The following is a 27,592-nucleotide window of genomic DNA, read 5'->3' as shown; positions in this document are numbered from 1 at the left end:
CCCCATCCTTAAACACGACCAAAGCGTCCGAATTTGTGGAGACTACAAACTGACGGTTAATAAAGTAGCTAAGCTAGACAGGCATCCCATTCCAAAAAATCGAAGATCTGTATGCCAAGCTGGCAGGAGGAACAATGCAAACAAAGCTTGACATGAGTTGTGCTTAACAACAATTAGAGTTGGATAATGCCTCCCGGGAATTTGTGACAATTAATACCCACAAAGGGTTGTACCAATGTACGCCATTGCCTTTCGGTGACTCCTCTGCTTGTGCCATCTTTCAGAGAACAATGGAAAGCTTACTGCAGGGACTGCTCAGATTGTAGTCTATTTAGACAATATATTGGTGACAGGATTAACTGAAAAAGAGCATTTGGCAAACTTAGAAGATGTCTTAAAACGTTTCTTGCAAGCTGGAGTGTGTTTCAAAAAAGATAAGTGCACAAGTTCCAAGTGAGGGAGGTAACTTATTTGGGTCACCAGGTAAATTCACAGGGCCCCCACCCAGTTGAGGAGAAAGTGAGAGGCACCTGCGCCAAAGAACGCCTCAGAGCTCAGATTATTCCCAGGAATGATCAGGTATTATGGGCGATTCTTACCCAATTTGTCTACAGTGATGACCCCCCTGCATTCTCTACTCAAAAAGAACCAATGTTGGTCTTGGGCTGCGCCCCAGGAAGAAGCTTTCATAAAGGTGAAATAACTGTTGCACTTGTCCAATCTATTAGTGTATTATAAACCAGAAAAAGAATTGGTGCTGACATGTAACGCATCTCCCTATGGAGTGGGAGCAGTGCTCTCTCATTGGATGGGCGATGGCACGGAACGGTCAATAACGGCTACGTATCAAGAACGCTCACCACAGCAGAAAAGGGACACTCACAGATAGAAAAAGAAGGCCTGTCCATCATCTCTGGTGTCAAGAAATTTCCCCAGTATGTACATGGCCGCCATTTTACAATCATTTCAGACCACAAAACATTGCTAGGATTGTTTAGTGAGGACAAGTCTATACCACCCATAGCCTCAGCAAGAATACAACAGTGAGCCTTACTTCTGACAGAATACGAATGCATATAGGCCTGACAATCAAATCGCAAATACCGATGCCCTTAGTCGTTTGCCCAGTTCCACAGGAACTTGTTTTACTGTTAAATTTCTTAGATTCCTCGCTGGTATGTGCTTGACAGATCAGAGACTGGACAAGTCGGGACCCAGTCCTATCTCAAGTACAAGAACAAGTGCTACATGATTGGTCACAGGAGCCTGTAACTGATGAAATGAAACCATATTTCAACAGAAGATATGAAATAACCAACCAGGATGGCATCTTATTGTGGGGAGCGTGAGTAACAGTTCCTCCAAAGGGAAGGGAGCCACTTTTAATTGAACTACACAGTGCCCATCCAGGAATTTCCTGAATGAAGACCATGGCACGCAGCTATCTATGGTGGCCTGGGATGGATGGCGAAATAGAGAGCTTAGTAAAGCACTGTTTGCGATGTCAGCAACTGCAAAAGTTGCCAGTGACAGCTCTGTTACATCCATGGGCGTGGCCAGGTAGACCCTGGGTGTGGTAACACATTGACAATGTTGAACCTTTCCTGGGAACAAAGTTTCTGTTCATGGTTGATGCCCATTCAAAGAGGTTGGACATATATGAGGTGAAGTCACCAACGTCAGGCGCTACAATTGAGAAACTACGTCAGAGTTTTGCCATTCACGGATTACCAGAAGTAGTTTCAGATAAGAGCACGGCATTCACGAGTGCTGAGTTTCAGCGGTTTATCAGCCTAAACGGTATCACTTGTGAAAACTGCACTATACCACCCTTCCGCAAACGGACTGGCCAAAAGGGTGGTTCAAATGTTCAAGGCAGGCATGACAAAGCTAACTGTCGATTCTTTGGCAACCAAGGTAGTACGCTTTCTTTTTCATTACAGGACTACTCCTCATGCAATAACAGGTGTCACGCCTGCGGAATTATTGTTGAAACATCTCAGGATGGGATTGAGCTTCATAAAGCCAAATTTAGACAGGGAAGGTGAAAAGGAGTCAGGGAAGCTAGAAAACCAGACACGATTGGCATAGTCTTGAGAGGAAATTTACTGTGGGGGAGCCGTTATATGTGAAAAATTTCAGGGAAGGACCAAAGTGGTTACCGGGTGAAATAAGTGCAGTGACTGGACTTCTATCTTACCACGTGGAGGTGGAAGTTCGGATCATCCGTAAACATGTGGACCGTTTAAGGAAGAGAGAGACAGATCTCCAAGATTTGGTTCTGCTAGCGAACATGACTGGGTCTGCGTTTCCTGTTGAGGATACTCAACCCAGGACTGACATGTCTGATGTTCCTATAAGAGTTGAGGTACAGAACTGCAAGTGCCCACCGAAGCATCTGATGTTCAGGCAACACCAGAAAAGGAGTTTCCTGACAAAGATCTGAAGTTGTGGAGCTATGATGTTCCACATGAACCAGGAAACCACCTGAAAGACTGAACTTGCAAATTCCTCACCCAGTGTAAATATTGTGTTGTCTTGAAAAATATGTACTTGTAAATATAATATGTATAGTTAAAGGGGGAGGAATGTAGTAATTATGGTTTTATTTCACATGTAATGCACCTTCAAGAATAATATGTTAGGAAAGATCAAATGATCTGTAGTAACCAATAGGAGAGTAGCGCGGGCTACCTCAGCAGTCAGTGTAGAGATGGAGTTGAAAGCATACGTGTAGTTGCTGCTGAGTATGTTGTAAATAAACTTAACGTTTCCACCCTAGAAGTGTCTGCAGAACAACTCTATTACTAATAGCACAACTTGGCCACGCTTACAACAGAAAGCGAGACTCCCCCTTGGGTTCGCTGTCTCAGCAGAAAATGGTGGTCTGCCAGGCTCATGGGTTGTGGGGGTAACTGCTGCCATTTCTTGAGCGACGGAAAACAAGGAAGGCTAAGGCGATGGCCTGAGGGTGATTGGATAGAGGGCTTTTGCAACCGCTCTGCATACTGGGTAAGCCATGCCTCCAGTAGATCTTCTCTCCCTGAGCTTCGAGAGAAATCTCTCCCAATTTCCATTCCATGTAATCTATTGCTGTACCTGACCTAGAAGTGGGTGCAGTCTATGGCATGGTGTTGCTGCATGTTGGCTGCTGCATTTTCCTGCCTATCAATCTTTTCATTGCAGTTCTGTAGTAATTCATCGAGTGGCTATGAGGGGAGTACTTACCCACCAGAGCGGTAGTGTGCACAGGAGAATTGGTGGGTCCTGTCACAACATCCCATTAGACAATGGAGTGAAGTTGCTGACTTTGGCTAGATGCTTGTGCCACAGTGAGAAGGGAAAGATACCACAATGTTCACATTGCCTGCTTCACAAAGAATGTCGTAATGTCTCAATAGTTATTGAGCACTATACTAAGTAAAAGCAATTCTTCATTCTTCAATTAAAAATGTCAATAGAAAGATTGTGTTAAGGAATAGCATCAACTTGCCCAGAGGAAGAGCGTTGCTTCCTATTAAAGGTGTCTAGTGCCATTAAAAGAGGTAGATTTGTTTGGAATAGTAATTTGTGAAGAAATTCTCTCCCGTAACTGGTTCCAGCCTTCCAGGCTTCCAACCCTACGCCCTCTCCGTCAGAATGACCACCTAATTTCAGTTTCCAACTTCACCCTTCTCTCCCTCCCACAGCCCCAACTGCTGTCGAAACCCCTTACCCAGGTCTTTGTCACATCCTTATGTTTTCCTGGATGACCTCCCATCCTCCATCACTTGTGAACTTCAGTTCATCCAAACCTCTTCTGCCTGTATCTTATTGCTTACCAAGCCCTATCCATCCATAGCCACTGTGCGTGTCGGCCTAAATTGGCGCCCGGTTTCCCAACGCCCCCAATTTAAAATTCTCATCCTTGAGTTTAAATTATCTCATGGCCTTGCTCCTCCCAGTCTCTATAACCTCTTCCAACCCTGCTCTCTCCCTCTCCAAAGTTTGCAGTCTCCAGTCCCCCTTTGACCTCGTGCTTTAGCACTGAGTGAAGCCCTCCCTTCAGATGTTGAGACTCTAAGCTGTGAAATTCCTTCCCCACACCTCTCCACCTCTCTCTCTCTTACCTTCAGACGCTTTTAAAAAACCACTTTTGAACCATGCATTTTGGTCACCCTTCTAAAATCTCCTCCTTTGGCTTGAAGTGCATTTATTTCCGTTCGTTCCTCAATCTATGAAGCATTATTGCCCTGAACAATCTTTAAGGTGTTGAACAAATTTAAGTGGTGATTGTTGCATTGTAACGTGTATTCCTTGTTCCAGACTCTGACACGCTTATTTTGCTGTGTTCACCAGGTGTGGTTGCTGATCTGCAGACAGAAAATGCTCCCTACATTTCTCACGTTGCTGCTGTTTGCCTGGGGACTTGTTGACCCGGTGAGAAGTCAGTTGACTGATAACAGGCCGATCCAGCCTACTCCTAGTCCAGATGGGTGTACAGGTAGGACAAGAGGAACCCCTGAGCTTTGCTGGTCTCGGCGGATTGCTTTGAATTTGCTCACTTAGGTGTTCTTCCACCACGCGCCCACCACCCTCCCCCCCTGACAACCCTCAGCCCTGAGCGTTAAACCATGCGGGGTGAAGGCAATGTCAGTGCCCTGTGTGGTGCCAAGGCCAACTGGCCAGGAGATGCTAGTTTGATTCCCAGGACAACTGGTACAGGCCAGAGCAGTTCTTTGTGTTGTTGCTGCCTGCGTTTGGAACTGGCTGTGTGGATCGCCACCCCCACACCCCCAACCCCATCCCCACTCCCGCCCTCATCAGAAATGCCCAAGTTTCATTTCTATCAAGTTACTCTTACGGTGGGGTGAGCAACAGTCATAATTTTGCGCAACAAGTTGAAAATCCACTCTCGTGTCTTTAGAAAAGTGGAGCAGTGAGGGAAGACATTTGAAATAAAATGGCTAAGAATGGTTAAGGGGAGGTGGTGGCGTAGTGGTAATGTCACTGGACTAGTAATTCAGCGACCCAGGCTAATGCTCTGGACGTGGGTTCAAATCTCACCATGGCAGCTGGTGGAATTTAAATTTGTTTAATTAATAAGCTAATCTCATTATATAGTGACCATTGATTGTTGCAAAAACCCATCTGGTTCACTAATGCCTTTTAAGGAAGGAAATCTGTCATCCTTATCTGGTCTAGCCAACGTGTGACTCCAGAGTAATTTGGTTGACTCTTGACTGCCCTCTGAAGTGGTCTAGCAAGCCACCCAGTTCAAGGGCAATTAGGGATGGGCAACAAATGCAAACACATCCCATAAAAGGATGAATTAATTGGGCAGTAACTTTCAATGGTCAGGGAGCTACTGCAGGTTGGCTCATACACAGTCATCCAGGGGTAGCTGCAAATTCTAGTCTTTCTGACAACCAGAAGGCTGAGCTTCCAGCCAAAAGAGCCTTGGTTTCAGTATAAAGCCCAGGCCCATCAGTTATTATTGACCTTTTGGTGGATGAGCTGTTCCAGTTCTTCTCCAGACCACAAGGTGGAGCACTTGATGGCCAATTCCTTGCAATCAAAGTACATCCTCCTCGCAACCAAAGTCCTTCCCCACCGGCTTTCTCTGGGGCAATTTCTCAAGCTGCTTTTACCTGCAGCCCACAGTTGACTGACCTCGGCTATAGTTAGTTGTCGGATGATAAATTTGCTGCCTTTCCTTCTCAGGGTTGCCAACTCTGGCTTTAAACCCATCTCCAATATTTTTAAACTAATAAACAAATGGGTTCAAAGAGAAATGAAAGAAATCCCTCCGCTCCCCCCCACCACCCCCCCCCAACCCCACCTGCAAGCAACACACAGTCCAGACTTGGGAATATGTCATCATTCCTGCACCTGGGTTAAAATCCTGGAACTCCCTCCCTAACAGCGCTGTGGGTGTACCTACACCACAAGGACTGCGGCGGCTCAAGATGGCAGCTCACCACCACCTTCTTGAAGGCAATTAGGGATGGGCAATAAATGTCAGTCTCGCCAGTGGTGCTCGTTTCCTGAGAATAAGAAAACTACTCGCATATGAAATCAGTTTGTGATTTGTATTGTGTTTTTGCTTCTACTCGTAATCTCCCACCTAACCTCCACTGTCCCTTAGAGGGAAGCTGGCAGATAGATTAGCAAACCCTACCTCCACCCTCAGCCCTCCTTTTAGTCACAGTTAGCATGCAGCCCAAAGGGTTTATAAACCCCACTGCAAGTTTAGATGGTATGTAAATTTGACCAATAACACTGGGCATTTGCCAGTATTATTTGAGTCAATTACAAAGGCAGAAGGCTAAAAGGTAATAAATGCACCATTATTGGCGGCCAGCGCTTTGCATCTCATTAATGTTGTCCAGTATTTTCCGATGTTGTGTTGCTCTTTTTTTAACGTCTGCGTCTCCCCAGCGATCCTCTCTTGGTCGATAGACTGGCATTTTGTGTTTCTGCTCCCCAGGAACTGAGCGGGAATTGCACCCCCATGCCCGCTCCATGTCTCAGTGAGCAAAAGAGCCCACCAAGGGATCACAGTGTAGATGGTTACCTTTTAACAACCTCCACCTAACAGCGGGCAGCTCACCTTAATGCCAGCGCGCTCAATAAAAGTGGTAGGGGGGGAACATTCTGCCCTTTGATATTTCTTCAGTCGTCAAGACCTTTTTATAGAATCATAGAGTGGCTGCAGCACAGAAGGGGGCCATTCAGCCCATCATATCTGTGCTGGCTCTCTGCAAGAGCAACTCCCCTAGTCCCATTCCCCTGCCTTTTCACCACAGCCCTGAAATCTCTTTCTCTTCAGATAATTATCCGATTCCCTTTTGAAGGCCATGATTCAATCTGCCTCCAGCAGCCCTCAGGCAGCACGTTCCAGACCCTTTTCTGAAAAGAAAGATTTTTCTGAACTTTTTGTTTTGTGGTTTTTTTTTTTTGGCTGCCTTTCAGGGAAGCAGGAATGTCCGGTGAGTGTGTACTTTGTCCTTGACACTTCGGAGAGCGTGGCCCTGCAGACTCGTATCCAAGGCGACCTGGTCAGCAACATCAAATCCTTCACCAAGAACTTTGTGAACAAGGCGGTGAATGGAGCATTCAAGAACAAGGTGAAAATCACCTGGGAGTTTGGGGGCCTGCACTTCTCCGACCGGGTGGAAGAATTCAGCCCGATAACCGCCAGCAAAGCTGACTTCCTCGCTGCTCTGGACCGCATTGATTACATTGGCCGTGGCACTTTCACGGACTGTGCCTTGAAAGATATGACAGACAATGTAAAGCAGCAATCCCGGCCCGATTCCCGGATCCATTTTGCCATCGTCGTCACTGATGGTCACGTGACAGGGAGCCCTTGCGGCGGCGTACAGGCCATGGCAGAGAGAGCCAGGGACGCTGGCATCAAGGTGTTTGCTGTGTCGACTGATGATTTCAGAGATGTGCTGAGTTACAAGCAGGTCCTCAAGGCCATTGCCAACTTGCCACATGAGCTCTATCGAAATAATTACACAGCCACCTCTGCATTTGGTAGTGCACGGCCAGACAGGACAATTGATCGGATCATTCAAGTTATGGTGAGTTCAGTTTGGTTCAAAGCATCTATATTTTTTTGTTGTAAGCATATAAAGAAACTTCTTTAGCCAGAGAGTGGTGAATCTATGGAATTCATTGCCACAGAAGGCTGTGGAGGCCAGGTCATTGAGTGCATTTAAGACCGAGATAGATAGTTTCATGATTGGTAAGGGGATCAAAGGTTACGGGGCAAAGGCGGGAGAATGGGGTTGAGAAACTTATCAGCCATGATTGAATGGCAGAGCAGACTCGATGGGCCGAATGGCCTAATTTCTGCTCATATGTCTTATGGTCTTATATTAAGCTGTGGATTTATCTTGATGATCTATTGGGTCTCAGGTTTCTATGTGTCAACTGGACCTTATGATTAAAAGGAACCTTATGTTCTGGTTATATTCCTGTCTTAAACTGTAAGTATTTCTGGTGTGTTTTGCTATGTTAAAGCATTGTATAAAGCAAGTGCTTCTTGTTGTGTACTGTTCGATTAGTTTGCCATTGTAGTTTTGGATAGCTGGTAACATCAGAGTTATACTGTGTGCTGAGAGTCTGCATACCTGCACATGGGCAGAGCTTTGTTCCCAGCCAATAAGTGTCACAGATTTTGGGACTGTAGGTGGTCTTCACTCTCAAAACCTTCCTGTAGAAAAGAAGCTCTGTTGTTCACGTTTTGTTAAGTGCCCAGGAGATGCAACCCGATCAGATAAGCAGCTGCAATGGCCAGCCTGAGCTGTGTCAGATAGGCTCAGTGGGCAGCACTCTTGCTCCTGAGTCAGAAGGTTGTGGGTTCAAATCCCCCTCTAGAGACTTGAGTACAAAATCTAGGCTGACGCTCCAGTGCAGCACTGAGGAAGCAGGTTTAAGGATTGACTGCTCTATGAGATTAAACGTCGACATTCTACTGGGCTCAAGAGGGAGGTTCAACAGATTTAAGGATTGACAGAGTTAACAATTAGCAAAACTGTTGCATTAAGGATTGATAGTTCTACTGGTTTAAAAATTGAATATTATTAAGATTTTCTTCTATTCATGGGATGTGGGCATCACTGGCTGGGCCAGCATTTATTGCCCACCCCCTAATTACCCTTGTTCAGCAGGCGTTTAAGCATCAACCACATTGCTGTGGGTCTGGAGTCACATGTTGGCCGGACCAGGTAAGGACAGCAGATTTCCTTCCCTAAAGGGAGGGAAGGACCTTCGTGAACTCGATGGTTTTTGCAACAATTGGCATGATCATCATCAGACTTTTAACCCCAAACTTTTATTGAATTCAAATTCCACCATTTGCTGTGATGGATTCAAACCCAGGTCCCCAGAGAATTACCCTGGGTCTTTGGATTACTAGTCCAGCAACAATACCACTAAGCCATCGCCTCCCTGCATTACTCCAGAAGGTTATGGATAGGCAATTCTCCATGGTTAAGGAGCGATGGTTCTATTGGGTTAAGGAGCGATGGTTCTATTGGGTTAAGGAGCGATGAATCTATTGGGTTAAGGAGCAATGGTTCTATTGGGTTAAGGAGCGATGGTTCTATTGGGTTAATGAGCAATGGTTCTATTGGGTTAAGGAGCGATGGTTCTATTGGGTTAAGGAGCGATGGTTCTATTGGGTTAAGGAGCGATGGTTCTATTGGGTTAAGGAGTGATGGTTCTATGGGGTTAAGAAGCGATGGTTCTATTGGGTTAAGGAGCGATGAATCTATTGGGTTAAGGAGCGATGGTTCTATTGGGTTAAGGAGCGATGGTTCTGTTGGGTTAAGGAGCGACGGTTCTATTGGGATAAAGAGCGGTGCTTCTGTAGGGTTTGAGGCAAGGCGGTTCAATAGGGTTTGAGGTGATGCAGGTCTATAGGATTTGAGGCATGGCGGTTCCATAGGGTTTGAGGCGCAGCGGTTCTACAGGGTTTGAGGCATGGTGGTTCTATAGGATTTGAGGCATGGTGGTTCTATAGGATTTGAGGCGCGGCGGTTCTATAGGGTTTGAGGCGCAGCGGTTCTAAAGGGTTTGAGGCATGGTGGTTCCATAGGGTTTGAGGCATGGTGGTTCTATAGGATTTGAGGCGCGGCGGTTCTACAGGGTTTGAGGCATGGTGATTCTATAGGATTTGAGGCATGGTGGTTCTATAGGATTTGAGGCATGGTGGTTCCATAGGGTTTGAGGCGCAGTGGTTCTAAAGGGTTTGAGGCATGGTGGTTCTATAGGGTTTGAGCCATGGTGGTTCCATAGGGTTTGAGGCACAGCAGTTTTATAGGGTTTGAGGCGTGGTGGTTCTATAGGGTTTGAGCCATGGTGGTTCTATAGGGTTTGAGGCAGAGTGGTTCTATAGGGTTTGAGGCAGAGCGGTTCTATAGGGTTTGAGGCGTGGCAGTTCTATAGGGTTTGAGGCACGGCAGTTCTATAGGGTTTGAGGCAAGGTGGTTCTATAGGGTTTGAGGAGCAGCGGTTCTAAAGGGTTTGAGGCGTGGCAATTCTATAGGGTTTGAGGCATGGTGGTTCTATAGGGTTTGAGGTACAGCGGTTCTATAGGGTTTGTGGCGCGGCAGCTCTATAGGGTTTGAGGCATGGTGGTTCTATAGGGTTTGAGGTGCAGCAGTTCTTTAGGGTTTGAGGCATGGCAGTTCCATAGGGTTTGAGGTGCTGCTGTTCTATAGGGTTTGTGGCGCGGTGGCTGTATAGGGTTGAGGAGCGACAGGTGGACAGAGTTCTGAATTCATTCCAGTGGAAGAAGCATTGACAATGCTAGAGTTAAGGATAGCTCATGTCATATGGTTTATGGATTCTAAAATCTGCACCATTACAGCTTAACAGTTGTACTGGGTCAAGGATTGCCAGATTTACAGGGTTAAAGAATGAGAAGGCATCCAGATTAAGGATTGATTGTTCCAAAGGGTTACGGATTGATTGGTCTGTGGGGTTACGGATTGATTGATTGGTCTGTGGGGTTAAGGATTGATTGATTGGTCTGTGGGGTTACGGATTGATTGATTGGTCTGTGGGGTTACAGAATGATTGATTGGTCTGTGGGGTTATGGATTGATTGGTCTGTGGGGTTACGGATTGATTGATTGGTCTGTGGGGTTACGGATTGATTGATTGGTCTGTGGGATTACGGATTGATTGACTGGTCTGTGGGGTTACGGATTGATTGATTGGTCTGTGCGGTTACGGATTGGTTGATTGGTCTGTGGGGTTACGGATTGATTGATTGGTCTGTGGGGTTACGGATTGATTGATTGGTCTGTGGGATTACGGGTTGATTGACTGGTCTGTGGGGTTACGGATTGATTGATTGGTCTGTGGGGTTACAGATTGATTGGTCTGTGGGGTTATGGATTGATTGGTCTGTGGGGTTACGGATTGATTGGTCTGTGCGTTCACGGATTGATTGATTGGTCTGTGGGGTTACGGATTGATTGATTGGTCTATGGGATTGATTGGATTGACATGAATCCGGTTATATATTGATAATTCTGCGTGTTTAAAGATGGATCCTTCTCCAGGTATAAATACTAACAATGTTATGATGTTTAGAATTGATAATTTTACTAAGTTAAGGATGAGCAGCTGTTCAACGTTAAGGTTTGGCAGTTCTGCAATTTTATACATAGACAGTTTTTACAGAGTCAATAATTGATAGTTCAACACAATTAATGATTTACAATTCTGCTATGTTAAGCATGGAGAGTCCTATCAGGTTAAGGACTGAAAGTCCTACAGAGTTAAGTGTTAACAACTTCACCTGGTCAAATAGTATTGACTAATGCTGCTCACAGATAAGGTCCTATCTGATCACTTCTGTAGCTCTCTCTGTACACAGGTTCCCCTTCCTCAAACCCTACTTCATTCCGTGTCTGTCCTGGCAAAAAAACAAACTCTCTCCCAGTTTAAAGTCTGAGCTATCCAGCTTTTAATCCTCCATTCATCATGAACATCTGCAGCTATCGATTCAGTCGACTACATCCTGATCTCCTCCTTGGATCCCAAGTCCCATTATAGCCAATAATCTTTCACTCTTGTTGCACCTTGTCTGGCCCTCATCCCTCACACCCAAGGGCTGCAAACTGAAACAGATCTGGCTGACAAATGGTTCAGCTGCCCACTGCCAGACCGAGCACCATTGCTTTCTGCCCAACGCTTCCAGGATCTACCTGGAATGTAAAGATTGACCCAGCCAACTTCTTTTCTCTGCTACAAATTGTTTTTCTTAAACCCCTTTTACCCCTTAAACTTGCATCTTTCTCCAGTTGCTCACGCCCTCTCCGAGCTCATCTTGCCCATGGGACCCACCTCCTACTTCCTCAACCCCATTCCCATTCCTCTATCGCCCCTGCGCTCGCTGACATGACATTGGCCCCCAGTTGAGCAATGCTTTGAGTTTAAAACCTCTCATCCCTGTTTTCACATCCTTCCGCAGTCTCACTCCTTGTTGTCCCTAGAACTTCCAGCAGCCCTCCAACCCACAGAGACCTCAGCGCTCCTCCAATTCTGCCCTCCTGCACATTGCTAATTTTAATTGCCCCCCATTGATGGGCGCTGCTTCAAACCTACCTCGTCGACCAGGCTTTTGGTCACCTGCTGGTGGATCAAATTTTATTCGATAAAACATCCTTGAGCACTTTCCAGGAGTGTTACTACGTTAAAAGGTGCACTGTGTAAATGCAGTTGCTGTTAAAGTGAGAACAAATGCAATCACAGACGGGCAGCTTGACGTCGGCGGGGGGGGTTCATGGACGGGCAGCTTGACGGGGTCACGGACGGGCAGCTTGACGGGGGGGGGGTCATGGACGGGCAGCTTGACGGGGGGTCATGGATGGGCAGCTTGTCAGGGGGAGGGTCATGGACGGGCAGCTTGACGGGGGAGGGTCATGGACAGGCAGCTTGACGGGGGGTCATGGACAGGCAGCTTGACAGGGGGAGGGTCATGGACAGGCAGCTTGACGGGGGGTCATGGACGGGCAGCTTGACAGGGGGAGGGTCATGGATGGGCAGCTTGACGGGGGGGTCACGGATGGGCAGATTGACAGGGGGAGGGTCATGGACGGGCAGCTTGACGGGGTCACGGATGGGCAGCTTGACGGGGGGAGGGTCATAGATGGGCAGCTTGACGGGGGGTCATGGATGGGCAGCTTGATGGGGGGTCATGGATGGGCAGCTTGATGGGGGGTCATGGATGGGCAGCTTGATGGGGGGTCACGGATGGGCAGCTTGACGGGGGGTCACGGATGGGCAGCTTGACGGGGGGTCACGGATGGGCAGCTTGACGGGGGAGGTTCATGGACGGGCAGCTTGACGGGGGGTCACGGATGGGCAGCTTGACGGGGGGGGGTCATAGACGGGCAGCTTGATGGGGTGTCATGGATGGGCAGCTTGACGGGGGGTCACGGATGGTCAGCTTGATGGGGTGTCATGGACGGGCAGCTTGACGGGGTTTGGGGGGGGGGTCACGGAGAGGTAGTTTGACCCAGGGGGATTGGGGGAGGGGGGTCACGGATGGGCAGCTTGATGGGGGATGGGGGGGGTCACGGACTGTAGTTTGATGGGGGAGTCACGGACGGGCAGCTTGACAGGGTTTGGGGGGGGTCACAGACGGGTAGTTTGACCCGGGGGGATTGGGGGAGGGGAGTCACGGACGGGTAGCTTGACGGGGGTGGTTACGGACGGGTCGTTTGACCCGGGGGGAGGCGGGGGTGAGGGGTCACGGACAGGCAGATTGGCCCGGGGGAGGGTGGGTGAGTGGTCACAGATGGGTAGTTTGACCGGGGGGGGGGGTTGAGGGGTCACGGAAGGGTAGATTGACCCGAAGGGAGGGGGGTGAGGGGTCACGAACGGGCAGTTTGACCCGGGGGGAGTGGGGGGGTTGAGGAGTCACGGACTGGTAGTTTGACCCGGGGGGGTTTGGGGGTGAGGGGTTTCGGACGGACAGTTTGACCTGGGGGGAGGGGGTGAGGGGTCACGGATGGGCAGCTTGATGGGGGATGGGGGGGGTCACGGACTGTAGTTTGATGGGGGAGTCACGGACGGGCAGCTTGACAGGGTTTGGGGGGGGTCACAGACGGGTAGTTTGACCCGGGGGGATTGGGGGAGGGGAGTCACGGACGGGTAGCTTGACGGGGGTGGTTACGGACGGGTCGTTTGACCCGGGGGGAGGCGGGGGTGAGGGGTCACGGACAGGCAGATTGGCCCGGGGGAGGGTGGGTGAGTGGTCACAGATGGGTAGTTTGACCGGGGGGGGGGGGTTGAGGGGTCACGGAAGGGTAGATTGACCCGAAGGGAGGGGGGTGAGGGGTCACGAACGGGCAGTTTGACCCGGGGGGAGTGGGGGGGTTGAGGAGTCACGGACTGGTAGTTTGACCCGGGGGGGTTTGGGGGTGAGGGGTTTCGGACGGACAGTTTGACCTGGGGGGAGGGGGTGAGGGGTCACGGATGGGCAGTTTGACCCGGGGGGACGGGGGGTGAGGGGTCATGGACGGGTAGTTTGACCTGGGGGGGTGGGGGGGGTGGGGGTCGGGGGTGGGGGGGGGTCATGGATGGGCAGTTTGATGGGGAAGTCACAGATGAGTACAAAAGTAAAATGCTATGAATGCTTGAAATCTGAGATAAAAACAGAAAATACTGGACATACTCTGCAGGTCAGACAGCATCTGTGAGAGAATGTCAATGTTTCAGATCAAAGACTTTTCCATCCTGACTGATAATTGCACAGGGTTAGTGATGGAATCCTGTTGAAGATTTCTTCAATGCATTCCCTTTGGCCAGTAAGAAGGGTTTCACAAACTTGTTCCTGTGACTTTATCATCTCTTTTAATGTTGTTTTAAATTGAACCTTACCAGCTTTGAGGCTGAATTTATTTCTGGGGTCCTGTCAAACTTGAGACCAAATGCAAGTGAAATTCCTGACTTTAACCAACCACAGGGGCTTATACTGAAATGTAGCACCAGACACCTCGCACTGGCTTCCCTCGCACTGACCTCCCTTGCACTGACCTCCGACACCTTCCCGACCATGCTGACCTCTGACACCAAGCCCCCGTCAAACTGACCTCTGACCTCCCTCCGACACTGACCACCCCCTCCGACCTACTTTTATCCAGTGTCTTGCTACTGACCCTTCTGCCACTGCGACCAGTTCCTATTTGCTTGATCTAAAACCTTCCCTGATTTTGAACACTTCTATCAATTCTTCCCTTAACCTTCTCTCAGCTAAGGAGAATAACCCCAGTTGTTCTAGTCTCTCCATATAACTGAAGCGTCACACCCCTGGAAAACGTTCCAGAATTGGCCACAATTGTCCAGCAGTGCCCTAACCATTGTTTTATAAAAGTTTATTGTAATTTCCTTGTTGTAAAGCCTCTATATATAATGCTAAGGTTCTGTATGCTGTTTGTTACAGTTCCACATTTCATGTCATCTGCACATTTTGAAATTGTGTTCTATTTATTCAAGTCCAGGTCACTACTATTTATCAGAAAAAGCAGTGGTCCCAATACCAAATCCTGGGGAACTACACATTTCCCTCTAGTCTAAGAAAACATTCATTCAGTTCTTTTCTGTGCTCTCTAGCTAGTTTCATATCCATAAAGCCATTCCTCTTAATCCCATGGGCTTTAATTTTGCTAACAAGTCCGTCATATGATACTTTGCAAAACGCTAAATACACAACATCAACCTCATTGTCCTTATCAACCCTCTCATAACGACCTCAGTCAGGTAGTCAAACATGATTTACCTTTAACAAATCCATCCTGGCTTTCATTTATTGACCTATTTTATCCCCAGTGTCAATTAACTTCGCCCGGACTATTGTCTCTCAAAGTTTCCCCGCTGACTCACTGGCCTGTAGTTATCAGGTTTATTCTTTACCTCCTTTTTTATTTGAACAGGGGTGCAACATTTGTACTCTGGTCCTCCAGCACCTAAAGAGGGTTGGAAGATTGTGGTCATGACCTCTACTATCCCAGCTTTACTTCCGTTAGCAATCCAAGATACTTCCCACCTGGACTGGGAGATTTTTGAATGCTGCTAAGCTTCTTAACAACCTCCTCTGTAACTATCTTTTCCCTATTCTGTTTCTCTAATACCTTCTCCTCCTCTACTGTGACATTGCAAGCATTCTTATTTGAATGAAAACAGATATAAAGTACCTCAGCCATATGCCCTCTGCCTCCACAAGACAATTTCCTTTGTGTCCCTAATTAGCTCCACCCTTCATTTGACTACCATTTTGCTTTTTATACACTTATAAAAGGCTTTCAGATTCTGTTTTAAGTTGGCCAATAATCCATTCGCATACTCTCTCTTTGCCCTTCCTATTTTCTCTTTTGGTTCTGTGTACTTTTCAATGTTCAATCTAACATACACTGCCTCAGATAACTTGAGGCTATACTTCTTAAGTGTTTGATGGAACAAGCTCCATAGAAGCAGCTAGTTCAGACTTATACAAATTCGATGGATCTCTTCTGGAAAATTGCATTTTGGGGATAAAACATGTGAGAAATTTGAGACACGATGTGGTGACTTTGGACCATTGGTCTTCCCTCATCTCCTCTCTCCCCTCCCTCCCTAACACATGGAGTCACTCCTGGCTTCTCTTCTATCCACTACAGTTGCCAACTCCAGACAGATGCATTTCTGGAGGTTTCACCACATGAACATCTTCCTCCATTAGTTGTCCAACCTGCCTGTTCTCACGCTATTATGCCACTCACAACAAGTGGAAAGCAAACAGAATCTTTGTTATTCAATTAGGTGATTCTTAATTATCAGCCAAAGAGCCTCTTCTTTCCTAATCCTCCTAATCCTTTTCTAACTGATAAATTATTTCCTTCCTATGCTGTTGTTTGTTTTTTTTTAAATACTGCCTGTTGTGATATGAGATACAATTACCTTTAAGGAGGCATATCTTAAACTGCTGTCACTCATTATCACCTCTAGAGGATGTGATGAATTAGTTCCATGCCGTGTTGTCAGTCTTTAACCAGCAACAGTAGGAGTCAGATGTCCATAGTCTCCTCTTCAAATAAAGGACCCACGTTATTGTTTCGCCAATCCTTGTCACGTGATTGGTACGTTTACGATGAAGAGAAGAACATAACACTGCCATTTCTTTTTCTCTCTGGGGTTGTTTCTTCCTGGAGAGTCCAGGACAATCCTGTTGGGTTGATGGACCTGTTCTTCACCTGCCCCCTGCCAGCCTTTGCATGTCCTCTTTGTTTATTTTGTGATGTGGCAATCTGAGACTGGGTGTGGGGCTCCCAAGAGGTGGTCTGACTGATGGCACTTGGCATAACTTTAGAAGCATCAACCCCTCAACACTGAGGTTCAGTGAGGAACACATCATTCATGTCTTGGTATCTGAAAGGTATAATATTAACCCATTTTAAAGCCACTCTTCAGTCCAAGAAAGCACAATGTGACTTTAGATCACAACTGAATGAAAGAGAAGGGGCAGAAAATCCTCAATAACTTGGGATCCTTCTGCATTCCCAGGCGCAGCTTAACATGAATGAGGAGCACAGGAGTCCATGTGACTCTCCAGATTGAATAAGGCAGTGGATTAAATCCTTTCCTGTTGACCAGCATCAATGCCGATCAGAAAAATCTCGGCCTACGTTTCCAGTGCTTGAAACAAAAGCAAATAATACCCCACTTACAGAGAGGAGCTCGTTTCCATAGAAACAACGGGCCCTAAAAATATTACTCAAATTTTGATGCATCATTTGTAACACTCATCCCCTTTTAGGTTTGTGGTGGGGAAGGGAGGTGCTGGGACTGTACCTAATCTCAGCTCTAGCACTATAATGTATAGTACCAATTGTGCTGACCACATGCTTTGGTGATGTAATGTTTAACTCTGACCTGTTTGTCTGTGGTGCTGTTTTACTGTGAGCTCTGCTGACTGAGTTTTCCTCTAATTTATGTTTTACAGAAAACAGAGTCCTTCAATAAGGTGAGTGTGACTACATTTCTGTTCAACGCTGTTTTACTCAAGTTAAACTATATTTCTATCCAGTCCATCATTGCTGGTAAATTCTTGCACATTCAGTGAGGGAAGTGACCCTTGAAGCCACATTTACCTCGTAGCTTACTGGGCAAAACGTCGTACTTGGATGGAATTGGTTTTGACAACCTCAGTTCTTGGTTCCATCCAGCACCTGAGGCAGGGTCCCCCAGGCGGATGTTGTCCACCTCTTTGGGCACTGGGGATCTGGGGAAGTCCCACTGTACCAGCCATTCTGGCACCAATTTTCTCGGCTTGCGCTGCCATCTGGTGGATGCGCTGGAAGCTCACCAGACTCTTCCCCTTTCCCCTCGGCCCCCACCAACTAAGAAAACGATACCTCCACAACCATCGGAGTCAGGGAAGTTGGCCCTGTAAGAGTTCGAAATATACCACTGTAGTTTTGCAATATGATTTATTCCTCGCAAGGAACACGCGTCAATCGCAATGGGGATTGGACAATTATTAACAGAAGAAATAGTAAAGTGAAGAGGAAATGGGATTAGCATGGGTGGTTCTGATGTGGAGCTGGTACTAAAACAAGTGCAGTGAGCCGACTGGATTCCTGGCGTATCAAATTGAGCCAAAGAACGGAACGGTTCAGATACGTGCTGTCGAAAGGAACCTGGAGCAGACAGGGATAAAGTAATCAGGAGAGGGAGAAAAAGAGAAAGAGAGGGAAAGAAAGCTAGAAGGAACTACTCAATGTTATCAAGTTGGGATCATGTGACGCTTCATGTTTGGCGCTGCTATTAAACGTTATTCTGTGTGATATAGGACACTGCTCACCCATGCTGAGGTGTTTAGTGATTACTTTATTGATTTACTTTGGGAGTTTTGGTTTAACTCCCAAAACTCATCGAGAAAGTGGGAGGTTTTTTTTACATTTTCTTAAATCGAGACTCGTGTGCGGGGGCGGGGGGGTGGTGCACAGTGTCGTGATGTAACCACGGCAGCGAGATCTGACCCAGTGCTCCTCCATTGTTGTTGGGCTTTGACATGAGATCAAAGGTGAGTCATTTTAAACTAACCAGCCCAACAGGACTCTGGCGGGATTGGATTGGCTGTCCGTTTTTTACGCCCCTCCTCCTATTATGGAAAATAAACTGGGTGGTTCATCCAATCCCACCTGTTTCATGCCAGATGGTTTGAGTTAAATTCATACCCCACCCCCCGATCACACTGAAACTCTTGATGGCTTTCCGATCCTGTCATAAAACTGTTCCTAATGTCCTGCTGATAACCACTAGCTTGGCAATCTCACTGACAAAGACCCAATGAAGGAAATACTTAAAGGAAATTGTCCCTGCTTTCCACTCCCTCACTGAATGCGTGACTCCAGCCCAGGCCCAGACCAACAGAGCCTTCCTGTCCCTGGCCACGAGCATTGCCCGAGACTACCCCCACTGTAAGGCAGTGCCTGGCACCAGCAGAAGAGGCAGGAAAATGAGGACATTTGTTTTTGTTGGGCTGCAGTGATTGGGAGCTTCTGGAGATCTCAAGGAGAGGTCAGGAAGGCTTCAACATCCTAGGAGGGGAGGTGGAAGAGGGCAGGTAGAACTTGCTACCTCCAGTCTCCTGCTACGGATTCCTCAGGGCCTTGGGTGTAAACAGCAGTTCCATGTTTTGTGGACACCCAGCTTTAATCTTGCCAAATCTGCTTGGGTGTGTTTCCTGGAGGTTTCATCACATGACCTCCTGCCGCAAACAGCCCCACCCCCACACTTCCGCCATTGGGTGATCCTCCAGGAGCACTGCCTCCTTGCAACCAATTGGTAAAAACAACAGATATTTTCTTACCTGATTGGATTAATCCTGACTATCAACCCCCCCAACAGCCCTTTGCCCATCTCCACTACTTTTACAACTTATAAATGCAAGTGATTAGAGAAAATAGAAAGAGAAGCACTTTTTTTGTTGTTTAATGCCCCTATGAATTTCCTGAAAATTGATTATCAATTCCTGGAGACTCTAGGGCAATCCTGGAGGGTTGGCTGTCAAAATGGAGAATGAAGGGAGAGAGCTGGAGGCCCCCTCAATGCTTATGAGCAGGTCCCTGAAGACCTGTACTTGTTTTTATTCTTTCGTGAGATGCGCACATTAATGACAAGACCAAAGCTTGTTGCCCATACCTAATTGCCCTTGAACTGAGTAGCATGTTAGGCCATTTCAGAGGGCAGTTAAGAATCAACCACATTGCTGTGGGCCTGGAGTTACATGTAGGCCAGACTAGGTAAGGATGGCAGATTTCCTCCCCTAAAGGAACCAGATGGGTTTTTACAACAATTGATGAAAGTTGTCATGGTCACCATTACTGAACCCAGCTTTCATATTCCAGATTTATTCATTGAATTCAAATTCCACCTGCTGTGGTAACCTGAGCACCTGGATTACTAGTCCAGTGACATTACCATTATGCCACCATCTCTCGCTGACCTACAGGTGCCAGCCAAACTCCACACCAGCCCCCGCCCCCCCCCCACACCACCCCACCACCTCCAAGGCAATCCCAGGGCAACGCAGAAGTAATGGAGACCTGTCCCCTGCTTCCTGGACCTGGCGCCTGGGGATCTGAATGTTGCTACGAGGCACCATTTAGTGTTTTTTTTTCAGTAGAATGTAACTGTTTCTATTCAAAGGCGGGTTAGACTAAAATATTTTTTGCCTGAGCTTTCAGTCTCACTTTGTGATTGAGCGATGATTGTTCAATAAGAATCTAGGCCTTGTTTGAATATTGACAGGTGATGGAGCATTTCCTTCATTAACCATGACACTCTTGTGACTTTCAGTGCTATAAAATGAAGTGTCTGGAATATCCAGGTGGCACTGGCTTGAAGGGATTCAAAGGGCGAAAGGTGAGTAGAATCAAACATTGTTATTTTTCACTTGAGAGCACCTTGAGACTCCAGACGAAGAAGCTTAAGCTTATGTCGTCGACTCGCTGGATATTTGCACGCTGACTCCCTTGGCCATCAGGGCAGGGGGGACCCCGATGTCTTATGAATCGACTCCCCACCCCCGATTTTGGTGGTATCTCTGGAGATTCCTGACCAGACCCCTTGCCAAGATTCTCCTGCTCTAGAAGAACAGTCGTGAGGTGGCACAGTGCACTGCAGGGAATACACTTCCTCTCTGTCTGACCCCCAGTCGAGTGAACCATGCGGGGGTGTAGTCAGCAGGACCAGAGAGGCTGAGGGAAGGAGGAAGCCTGTGGCCCTCTCACCTGCCCCTGCTGTCTTGTGTCTGGCGATTGACCTCACTTGCCCCCGAGACAATGAAAAACTGCAAATGTTGAAAACAACTGTTAGACCCTGCAGCCTCTGCGAGTGAAATATTAAGTTGTTCCTCTGGGTGGAAAGTCTTCATCAGAACTCCTGAGAATTGACTGCTTAAGCATTTTAAGAAAGCATCAGTTAGCTCTCTAGTGCTGCAATCCTTCTGCCCAAACCACCCCTCCCCCCCCCACCTTCACTGCTGAGTCTACCCCAGCCTCAGTTGCCAAGCCACTGGGGCCAAGAGGAGCTCCATTCCCTCCTCCTGGGCTAACTGAAGTCACTCAGGCCAGCAAGAGGACCCTGCAATTTGTTTTGAGTGTAGCTGGTGGGCGAGGTTGTGTTCAGCTGTGATGCCCTTATGAATTAACAGCCTGTAGACACTCTCTGTCCAAAGCTCACACATATTAAACGGCCAGCTGGACAATGTCCCAAAAGAGCTCAGAACAAAACAGATAATTAGCTAGGGCTTAACTGTCACAAGCAATCTTCAAAAAAAAAAGTAGTTGTCAGCTTAGTTTTGTGGGTGGCGCACCCATCCTCCTAAAATGTTAAGTCCTGGGCTCAAGCCCTACGACAATACTCACTGAGTACATGTATGATAATTCAGCACTGAAGGAGTGCTGCACTGTCAGAGGAGTCGTTCCTCGGATGGAGCAATAAACTAGGCCCCGATTGCCCCCTTGGATGGAGATAATAGAGCTCGAGGCACTCCTCGAAGAAGGAGAGGCTAGCTTGCATTGGTCTCCCAGCCAACACTCACCTCTTCACTGACAACAGGTTACCTAGCTGTTAATCAGTGAAGAGTGTGAACAGAGCTAATGCAAAATGGCCATTTCTTTGCCTAGCTGACTTCCAAGTAATTTCCTGTAAATGAAGCACTCTGGAACATATCTAAGGAAGTGAATAAGTTGTCATGAGAAAGAAAGACTTGCATTTATAAAATGGATATGTGAAGAAACATCATATAATCTTTGTCTTTACAGGGAGAAAAGGGAAGAACTGGTGACACTGGTGATCCAGGTCCAGAAGGACGGCAGGTAAGTGTCATTTTATTGAGAGATTCTTTTTTTAAAACACCGGCTTTTTCTCACATTTGTGAATGAAATTCTTTTTTCTTCTTGTGCAGGGTGATCCTGGTATCGAAGGCCCCATTGGATTCCCTGGTCCTAAGGTAAGAGATGCATTTGCTCGTTGACTGCTTCACTAGGTTTGTCGGGCCTTCCAGGATTCCAGCAACTCAAATCTCCAGCCTACAAAATGCAGGCAGGCCCGAGGGGAGCCCAAACTTCATATCCCTCCGCATCCCAGGGACATTAGTTATTAAACTGTCCTGTCTGTGAGTTTTTCTTGGCTGCAAACACTTACGTCCTGTGCCTCAGCCCCTTATCCGGCTTTCTGGCTGCTTTTCAACATGTGGAGGAGGAGGGGGTGAGGGTGGAGTGCGAGCAGTTGGACAGAAGCGGCAATAGGACAGTCCCAAGTGGTTGAAGGCCATACGCATCAGGCATCATATCAATTAAAGATATGACTAACGCTGAAGTTGAAATCCCACTGTCAGATGTTAGTAATCGCCATGCGAACATACATGAAATTTCACAGAGGAGTTGACCAGCTTTTTTATTCAATGGGTTTAAATAGAACACAAGGAACACAGTTACTAATGTTTCACTAATATCATGCACCATAATTTCAGCCCCTTTTTGTTTTCTTTACAATTCTCGGGATCCGGGTAGCTCTCAAAGACCAGTATTCATTGCCCATCCCTAGTTGCCTGTTTATGGTGAGCCAGTTTGATACAGGAAGCATTAAAAGTTCAACCACATTGATGTGGGATTGGACATAGGCCAGACCAGGTGAGGAGGACAAATTTCCTTCCCTAAAGGACATAAATGAACCGGGTTTTTATAACAATCTGATTGCTCGTGGTCACTTTTATAGCTCTCTACCTTAATTTAAATACTCAAACTGCCATGGTTGGGATTTTGAGCCCAGGATTTTCAGTCCAGGCCTTTGAATTTCCAGTGCAGTGACCCAAGTGCGGAATACGTAAGTATGAGTTAACACCAACCTACTGGATGATGACGCACAGCCCTGGTTCCACCTTAACCTGACCACCTGACTCAGGGAGGACACAGGCTGGTTTGAGAGTTAGAGAAAATTAACGTGGATACTGCAGGGAATGCTACTCTGAGGCAAGGGAAGCTGTCCTGTTTGTTGCATTCTGGCGATTGCTCAATTCCTCGAGTACAGTAGAGAAGGTCATCTGGACAGAAAACAAACACACAGGATCTGCACCCCTACAACGCTGCCTCTGCACAGCAGAACCCCAAAGCCTGGGTGATGTGGGGTTTTGCAGGGGCAGCAGGCAATAGTTAATACTGTCCAAAGCATCCAATACCTTAGTCTTCTGTGATCGCCAGGCTGCTCACAGGACCATCCAGTCCTGGCATGTGAGCAAGCTGGATAGCACAGCAATAGGCCATTCAGCCCACCAGCCCTTTGCTGGCATTTATGCTAGATACAAGTCTCCATAGAGCACCAGGCCCTCCCCAGAGTGTGTCTGCAGCATGCAGATAACTCGGGCCCAATGACTATTGGGAGAGCAGCTCTTCACAGGAGCCGCACCGCTTTAGTCTGCTGTGCCAGTCAGAGATGCAGAGAAGGAAGATGATCCCGACACTCAGCATTTCAGCATGTTGCATCTGACCTAGGTGGGAGTGAAAGTTGGCACTGGGCATGAGGGTAAGGTTGGCACTGTCACTGCCAGGATGGTAATCTGACAGAATAGGCTTCACACCCGTTCAAGAACTTGCCCAATTTTCATTCCAGTCTTTTTAATGAAGTGTAAATTGGGCAGAATCCACAATAGATGGGTGATTCACTCTGCCCGATTGGTGCCCAGGTCCCTGGGTATCTAAACAATAAAAGTGCTCCATTCCCCAGCATGACATCCCTTAATTTGATGAGCATATTGTTCTTTAAATCACTCTGACAACTCTATATGTAGTTCAGACACTTGACGCTCACTCGATTGAGACATACCAGTAACCTCTGCTCTGATTGGTTAGTCTAATGTCATTTCCTTTTTTTCCCCCCCTCTCCCAGGGTTATCCAGGCATGACTGGTGAAAAGGTAAGAAATCTTTTTAAACCTCCACCTCTAGGTTCAGATACAAGGGTTGGGAGGTTGGAAGCTGGATGGTGTTGTTGACATGTTTTCGAAGATTTGATGAACGAAACCTGTGCTGGGACATTGGACCCCATTTCAAAATGGGCGGCAAGTCAGAGACGCTCCCCCCAGGCCTTGGCAGCACGTGGCCTGTACCAGATGTGACACTGCACCTGATTTGGATTTCACGGGTAAGCTGCGAAGCCAGTAGGGCATCCGGAGAGCAAGTTGGGCATGTTAAGGGTGCCGATCACCAGCAGGTCCATCACGGAACCCCCCGCCCGCCCCCAACCCCAAAGCAACCAAACAATGGCAAAGCAAAGTGGAGCAGGGACTTGAATCTCCTGCAGATTTTGAATGGGGGAGACAGTTGTGGGTGGGGGGAGGGGGGGATGGTGGCGGGGTGGATGAGGCAAGACAATACAAAGAGGGGGAGAGGTCAGGACCATCGATTGTGGCCTGCAATTGTTTTGTGGGGACAGCCAGAGGAGCACTCCTTCTCTTTCTAACTCCACAGATTCCAAATTTTCACAACGGGTTTGGGCCTATTTTCGCCTGCCACCAGAATTAGGGGAACTGTCCAGTTTCACACCAACACCTGGTATAGGGCCCCGAGTTGAGCAACCAAATCGGCCTGTGTCAGGTAGGTCCCCATGTGACTCAGAGTTGCCTGGTTCAGTTTTGGGTGAGACACACTTCCTGGCTGTCTTGGTTTGGGAGATTACAGTCTTAATTTTCCTGTTCCATGTCACCTATTTCAAGCCTGATCAACAGGCATGTTGCCGCCCAACCTCCTGCTCCATGGATCAAATGGGCAGCAGTTGGTTTAAAGTTTTGGCAGCGAGTGACTATCATGCCTGCACATCAGGAACCTTTGGCTAGATTTCCAGTGGCCAAGTGCCGGTGCACAATGACAAGCTGCCTGTCCTGGTGTTGGAAAAGGCAGCTGCCATTTTGAGGCCATGGTCTTGTTTGGGTCTAAATGGTCAGCTGTTGGGGGTTGGGGGTGGGGGGAGGGGGGGACGCGAATGTTCATCTCACACGACAGCTCAATGGTTTTGAGTCCCTGGGTACAGGCGGCCTTGGTGCCAGCGATGTGTGCAGGTGAGACCTGGGGCAGGATGAGCAGGGAAGCGAGGTGAGCCCAACCTGGCAACAGTCCGCACGCAGTAGGAGGAACACGTCTGCAGCTCCACAAATATCAAATGACGGAGCAGGCTCGAGGTTTCAGACGGCCTACTCCTGCTCCCAATTTGTATGGTTGCGGTTAGATAGATTCTTGACTGACAAGGGAGTCAAAGTTTATAGCGGGAAGGCAGGGAAGTGGAGTTGAGGCTACAATCAGATCAGCCATCATTGCATCAAACAGCAGAGCAGGCTTGAGGGGTCAAATGGCCTATTCCAGCTCCTCATTCGTATGTAAATGTAGTGTCAAAAAAAATTGTGGCCATTACGGCAGCGGCTGTTCGGGCTGCTCAAGGGTCATACATACAGGATCCTCCCATGTGTCCGGTAATATTAGAATTTGGGTCTTAATGTCATTCGCACCCCAGTTGGTGCAGGTAAGACGCCTACCATCTGGTTCAGCCCTTGCCCAGACCATTACAAAATAACAGAATGATCACCAATAACGGAGCATCAGGTCAACCGACTCCAGTTGAGGCCCTTAGCAACCGACCGTCTTAGTACTGATTCCTGTCCCATCAAACCTTGGTGCTGGCACCTTCTCTTCACTACGTTGGGAGCAAGCATCACGCAGTCAGAAGACACAGGAGGTTGTGCAGGATCTCAAAACCCAGAGGAATTCTGAACTCCAGGAGAAAGTAAAAGAACCCCCATCACAAAGCTGAACTTTGGCCAGTCAAACTGAGTGGTTCCGAACTTGCTGGAATGAATGAATTTGGGGAAAAGTTCAGCATTGGGAGTTTCTTGTCTGTAGTCGCGTTGTTCCCACATGCATGTGTTGGCCTCAGACTTTCATTGAACGAAAGGTGCCTTAATAACACTGCAGAATGGAGGGGCAATGTTATGTCAGATCTTCCTGTCCTCCTTCCTGAAACTTTCTCAGGCTTAGATATAAATATGTTACAAATATTGTGATTAACATGATTCTTTTATGATTACAGGGTGAGATTGGAATTGAAGGAAAGAAGGTGAGATCTCTCTTTCTGTATTACACTTTCTCTTTCTCTCATTAGTTCAGTTTAATATTTTTCCTATTTTAAATTGTGGCGCTGTCTACATATCGCTGACACTATCCCTTTATTTCTCTTGTATCCTTTAGGGTACTGCTGGATTGCCAGGTCAAGATGGGATTAATGGACAGAAGGTAGGCTCCTCGATCCCAAATGGTCAGGGGGATCTGAACAGCCATTTGTTTGCAATATGTAGTTTGCAGTATAGAGTGATACAATACTCCTGAGGAAGGGGTGGGAGTGGGGGTAGGCACTCACCTCTCACATCAGGAAGTTAGATTCAAATCTAATAGGAGCAGAATGGGTTGCAAAACTCTCTTGATAGAGTGGATAGAGAAACATTTTTCTCTGCTGGGGAGGGAATCTAGGACAAGGGGACATAACCTTAAAATGAGATCTAGGCCATTCAGGAAAGAGGTTGGGGAAAACTTTGTCATACAAAAGGGCAGTGGAAGTGTGGAACACTCTGATACAAAAAGCAATGGATGCTATCTCAATTAATAATTCTAAAGCTGAGATTGATGCATTTTTCCAAGCTAACAGTATCAGGGAATGTGGAGACAAGGTAGGTTGATTGGAGTTGGGATACAGATGAACCATGAGCTCATTGAACGGCAAAACAGGCTCATAGGCCTGAATGGCTTCCTCCTGTTCCTGTGTTCTTGACAGTTGTAGAGGAGATGAATGAAATGAATCTTGGCAGCTTCACCTCTGTTCTAATGGGACTCCAATTCACCATTTAATTGGCCACCTTATTCAGAGACCACCCAAGATGGTCGATGGGGTGTAGGAAATGGATAAATGGCATGTTTATTTGCTGCATTAGTTCATGAGATGTTCTGTGCAGAGGTCAGGGGTATAGTGTTTGGCACTTTAATATGTATCTGACCGAGCTACACCTTAGGGAGAGCTTGTAAAGATTCGAAAAGGGACATGGCCCACCTCTAAGCACTACCAGCTCTTGCCTCAGTGAACTCAAAAAGATTTGTTGCCAATCACCCACAGAGAAAACCCTTTTTTGTATAGAGAAATGGTGTTTGTGAAGCCAGAGCTCTGATAGACTGAAAATTGTATATCTAGGTAAGACCACCTAAAACCATCTTTTTCAACCAATCACTTGAACCCTCCCCACCATATTTAACAATTTGAAAAAGTGGAAAGGAATGTTACAAACAATAGATACAATACACCCATGTATTATTGGCAATTGGCAGAGGGAGAAACAGATTAGTTTAAATGGATGGCTGAAAGAGTGGTCAGGGAAGCAGGGTTCACTCCATATGCTTCTGGTGCTAGTACTGGGCAAAAGAAGAAGCTGTTCTGGTGGGATGGGTTCCACTTAAATAAGGCTGAGGCCAGTGTCTGGTGAACCAATAAACTAGGGCACTAAG

The 27,592-nt window shown here is 47.3% G+C and overlaps 1 protein-coding gene across 4 annotated transcripts in view; it reads left to right on the top strand.

The window, feature by feature from the left end:
* Positions 1 to 27,592, top strand: part of col6a2 (collagen, type VI, alpha 2) — a 90,725-nt gene that overhangs the window by 10,092 nt on the left and 53,041 nt on the right. For 2 of the 4 annotated variants that reach the window (XM_041200477.1, XM_041200478.1), the window contains exons 2-10: positions 4,339 to 4,483; positions 6,955 to 7,571; positions 17,492 to 17,512; positions 20,353 to 20,418; positions 21,822 to 21,875; positions 21,965 to 22,009; positions 23,944 to 23,970; positions 26,133 to 26,159; positions 26,291 to 26,335. In XM_041200477.1, coding sequence (XP_041056411.1) covers positions 4,366 to 4,483; positions 6,955 to 7,571; positions 17,492 to 17,512; positions 20,353 to 20,418; positions 21,822 to 21,875; positions 21,965 to 22,009; positions 23,944 to 23,970; positions 26,133 to 26,159; positions 26,291 to 26,335 — 1,020 coding nt within the window. In that variant the 5' untranslated portion in view covers positions 4,339 to 4,365. Of the gene's footprint in view, positions 1 to 2,822; positions 3,013 to 4,338; positions 4,484 to 6,954; positions 7,572 to 17,491; positions 17,513 to 20,352; positions 20,419 to 21,821; positions 21,876 to 21,964; positions 22,010 to 23,943; positions 23,971 to 26,132; positions 26,160 to 26,290; positions 26,336 to 27,592 lie in introns of those variants that run through there. The other 2 variants (XM_041200479.1, XM_041200475.1) reach the window with 2 other exon arrangements.

This window comes from Carcharodon carcharias, chromosome 12, assembly GCF_017639515.1.
Source record: "Carcharodon carcharias isolate sCarCar2 chromosome 12, sCarCar2.pri, whole genome shotgun sequence".
Classification (NCBI taxonomy): domain Eukaryota; kingdom Metazoa; phylum Chordata; class Chondrichthyes; order Lamniformes; family Lamnidae; genus Carcharodon; species Carcharodon carcharias.
Note: the sequence above shows the minus strand (reverse complement) of the source record. Positions and strands in the feature narration are given on the sequence as shown.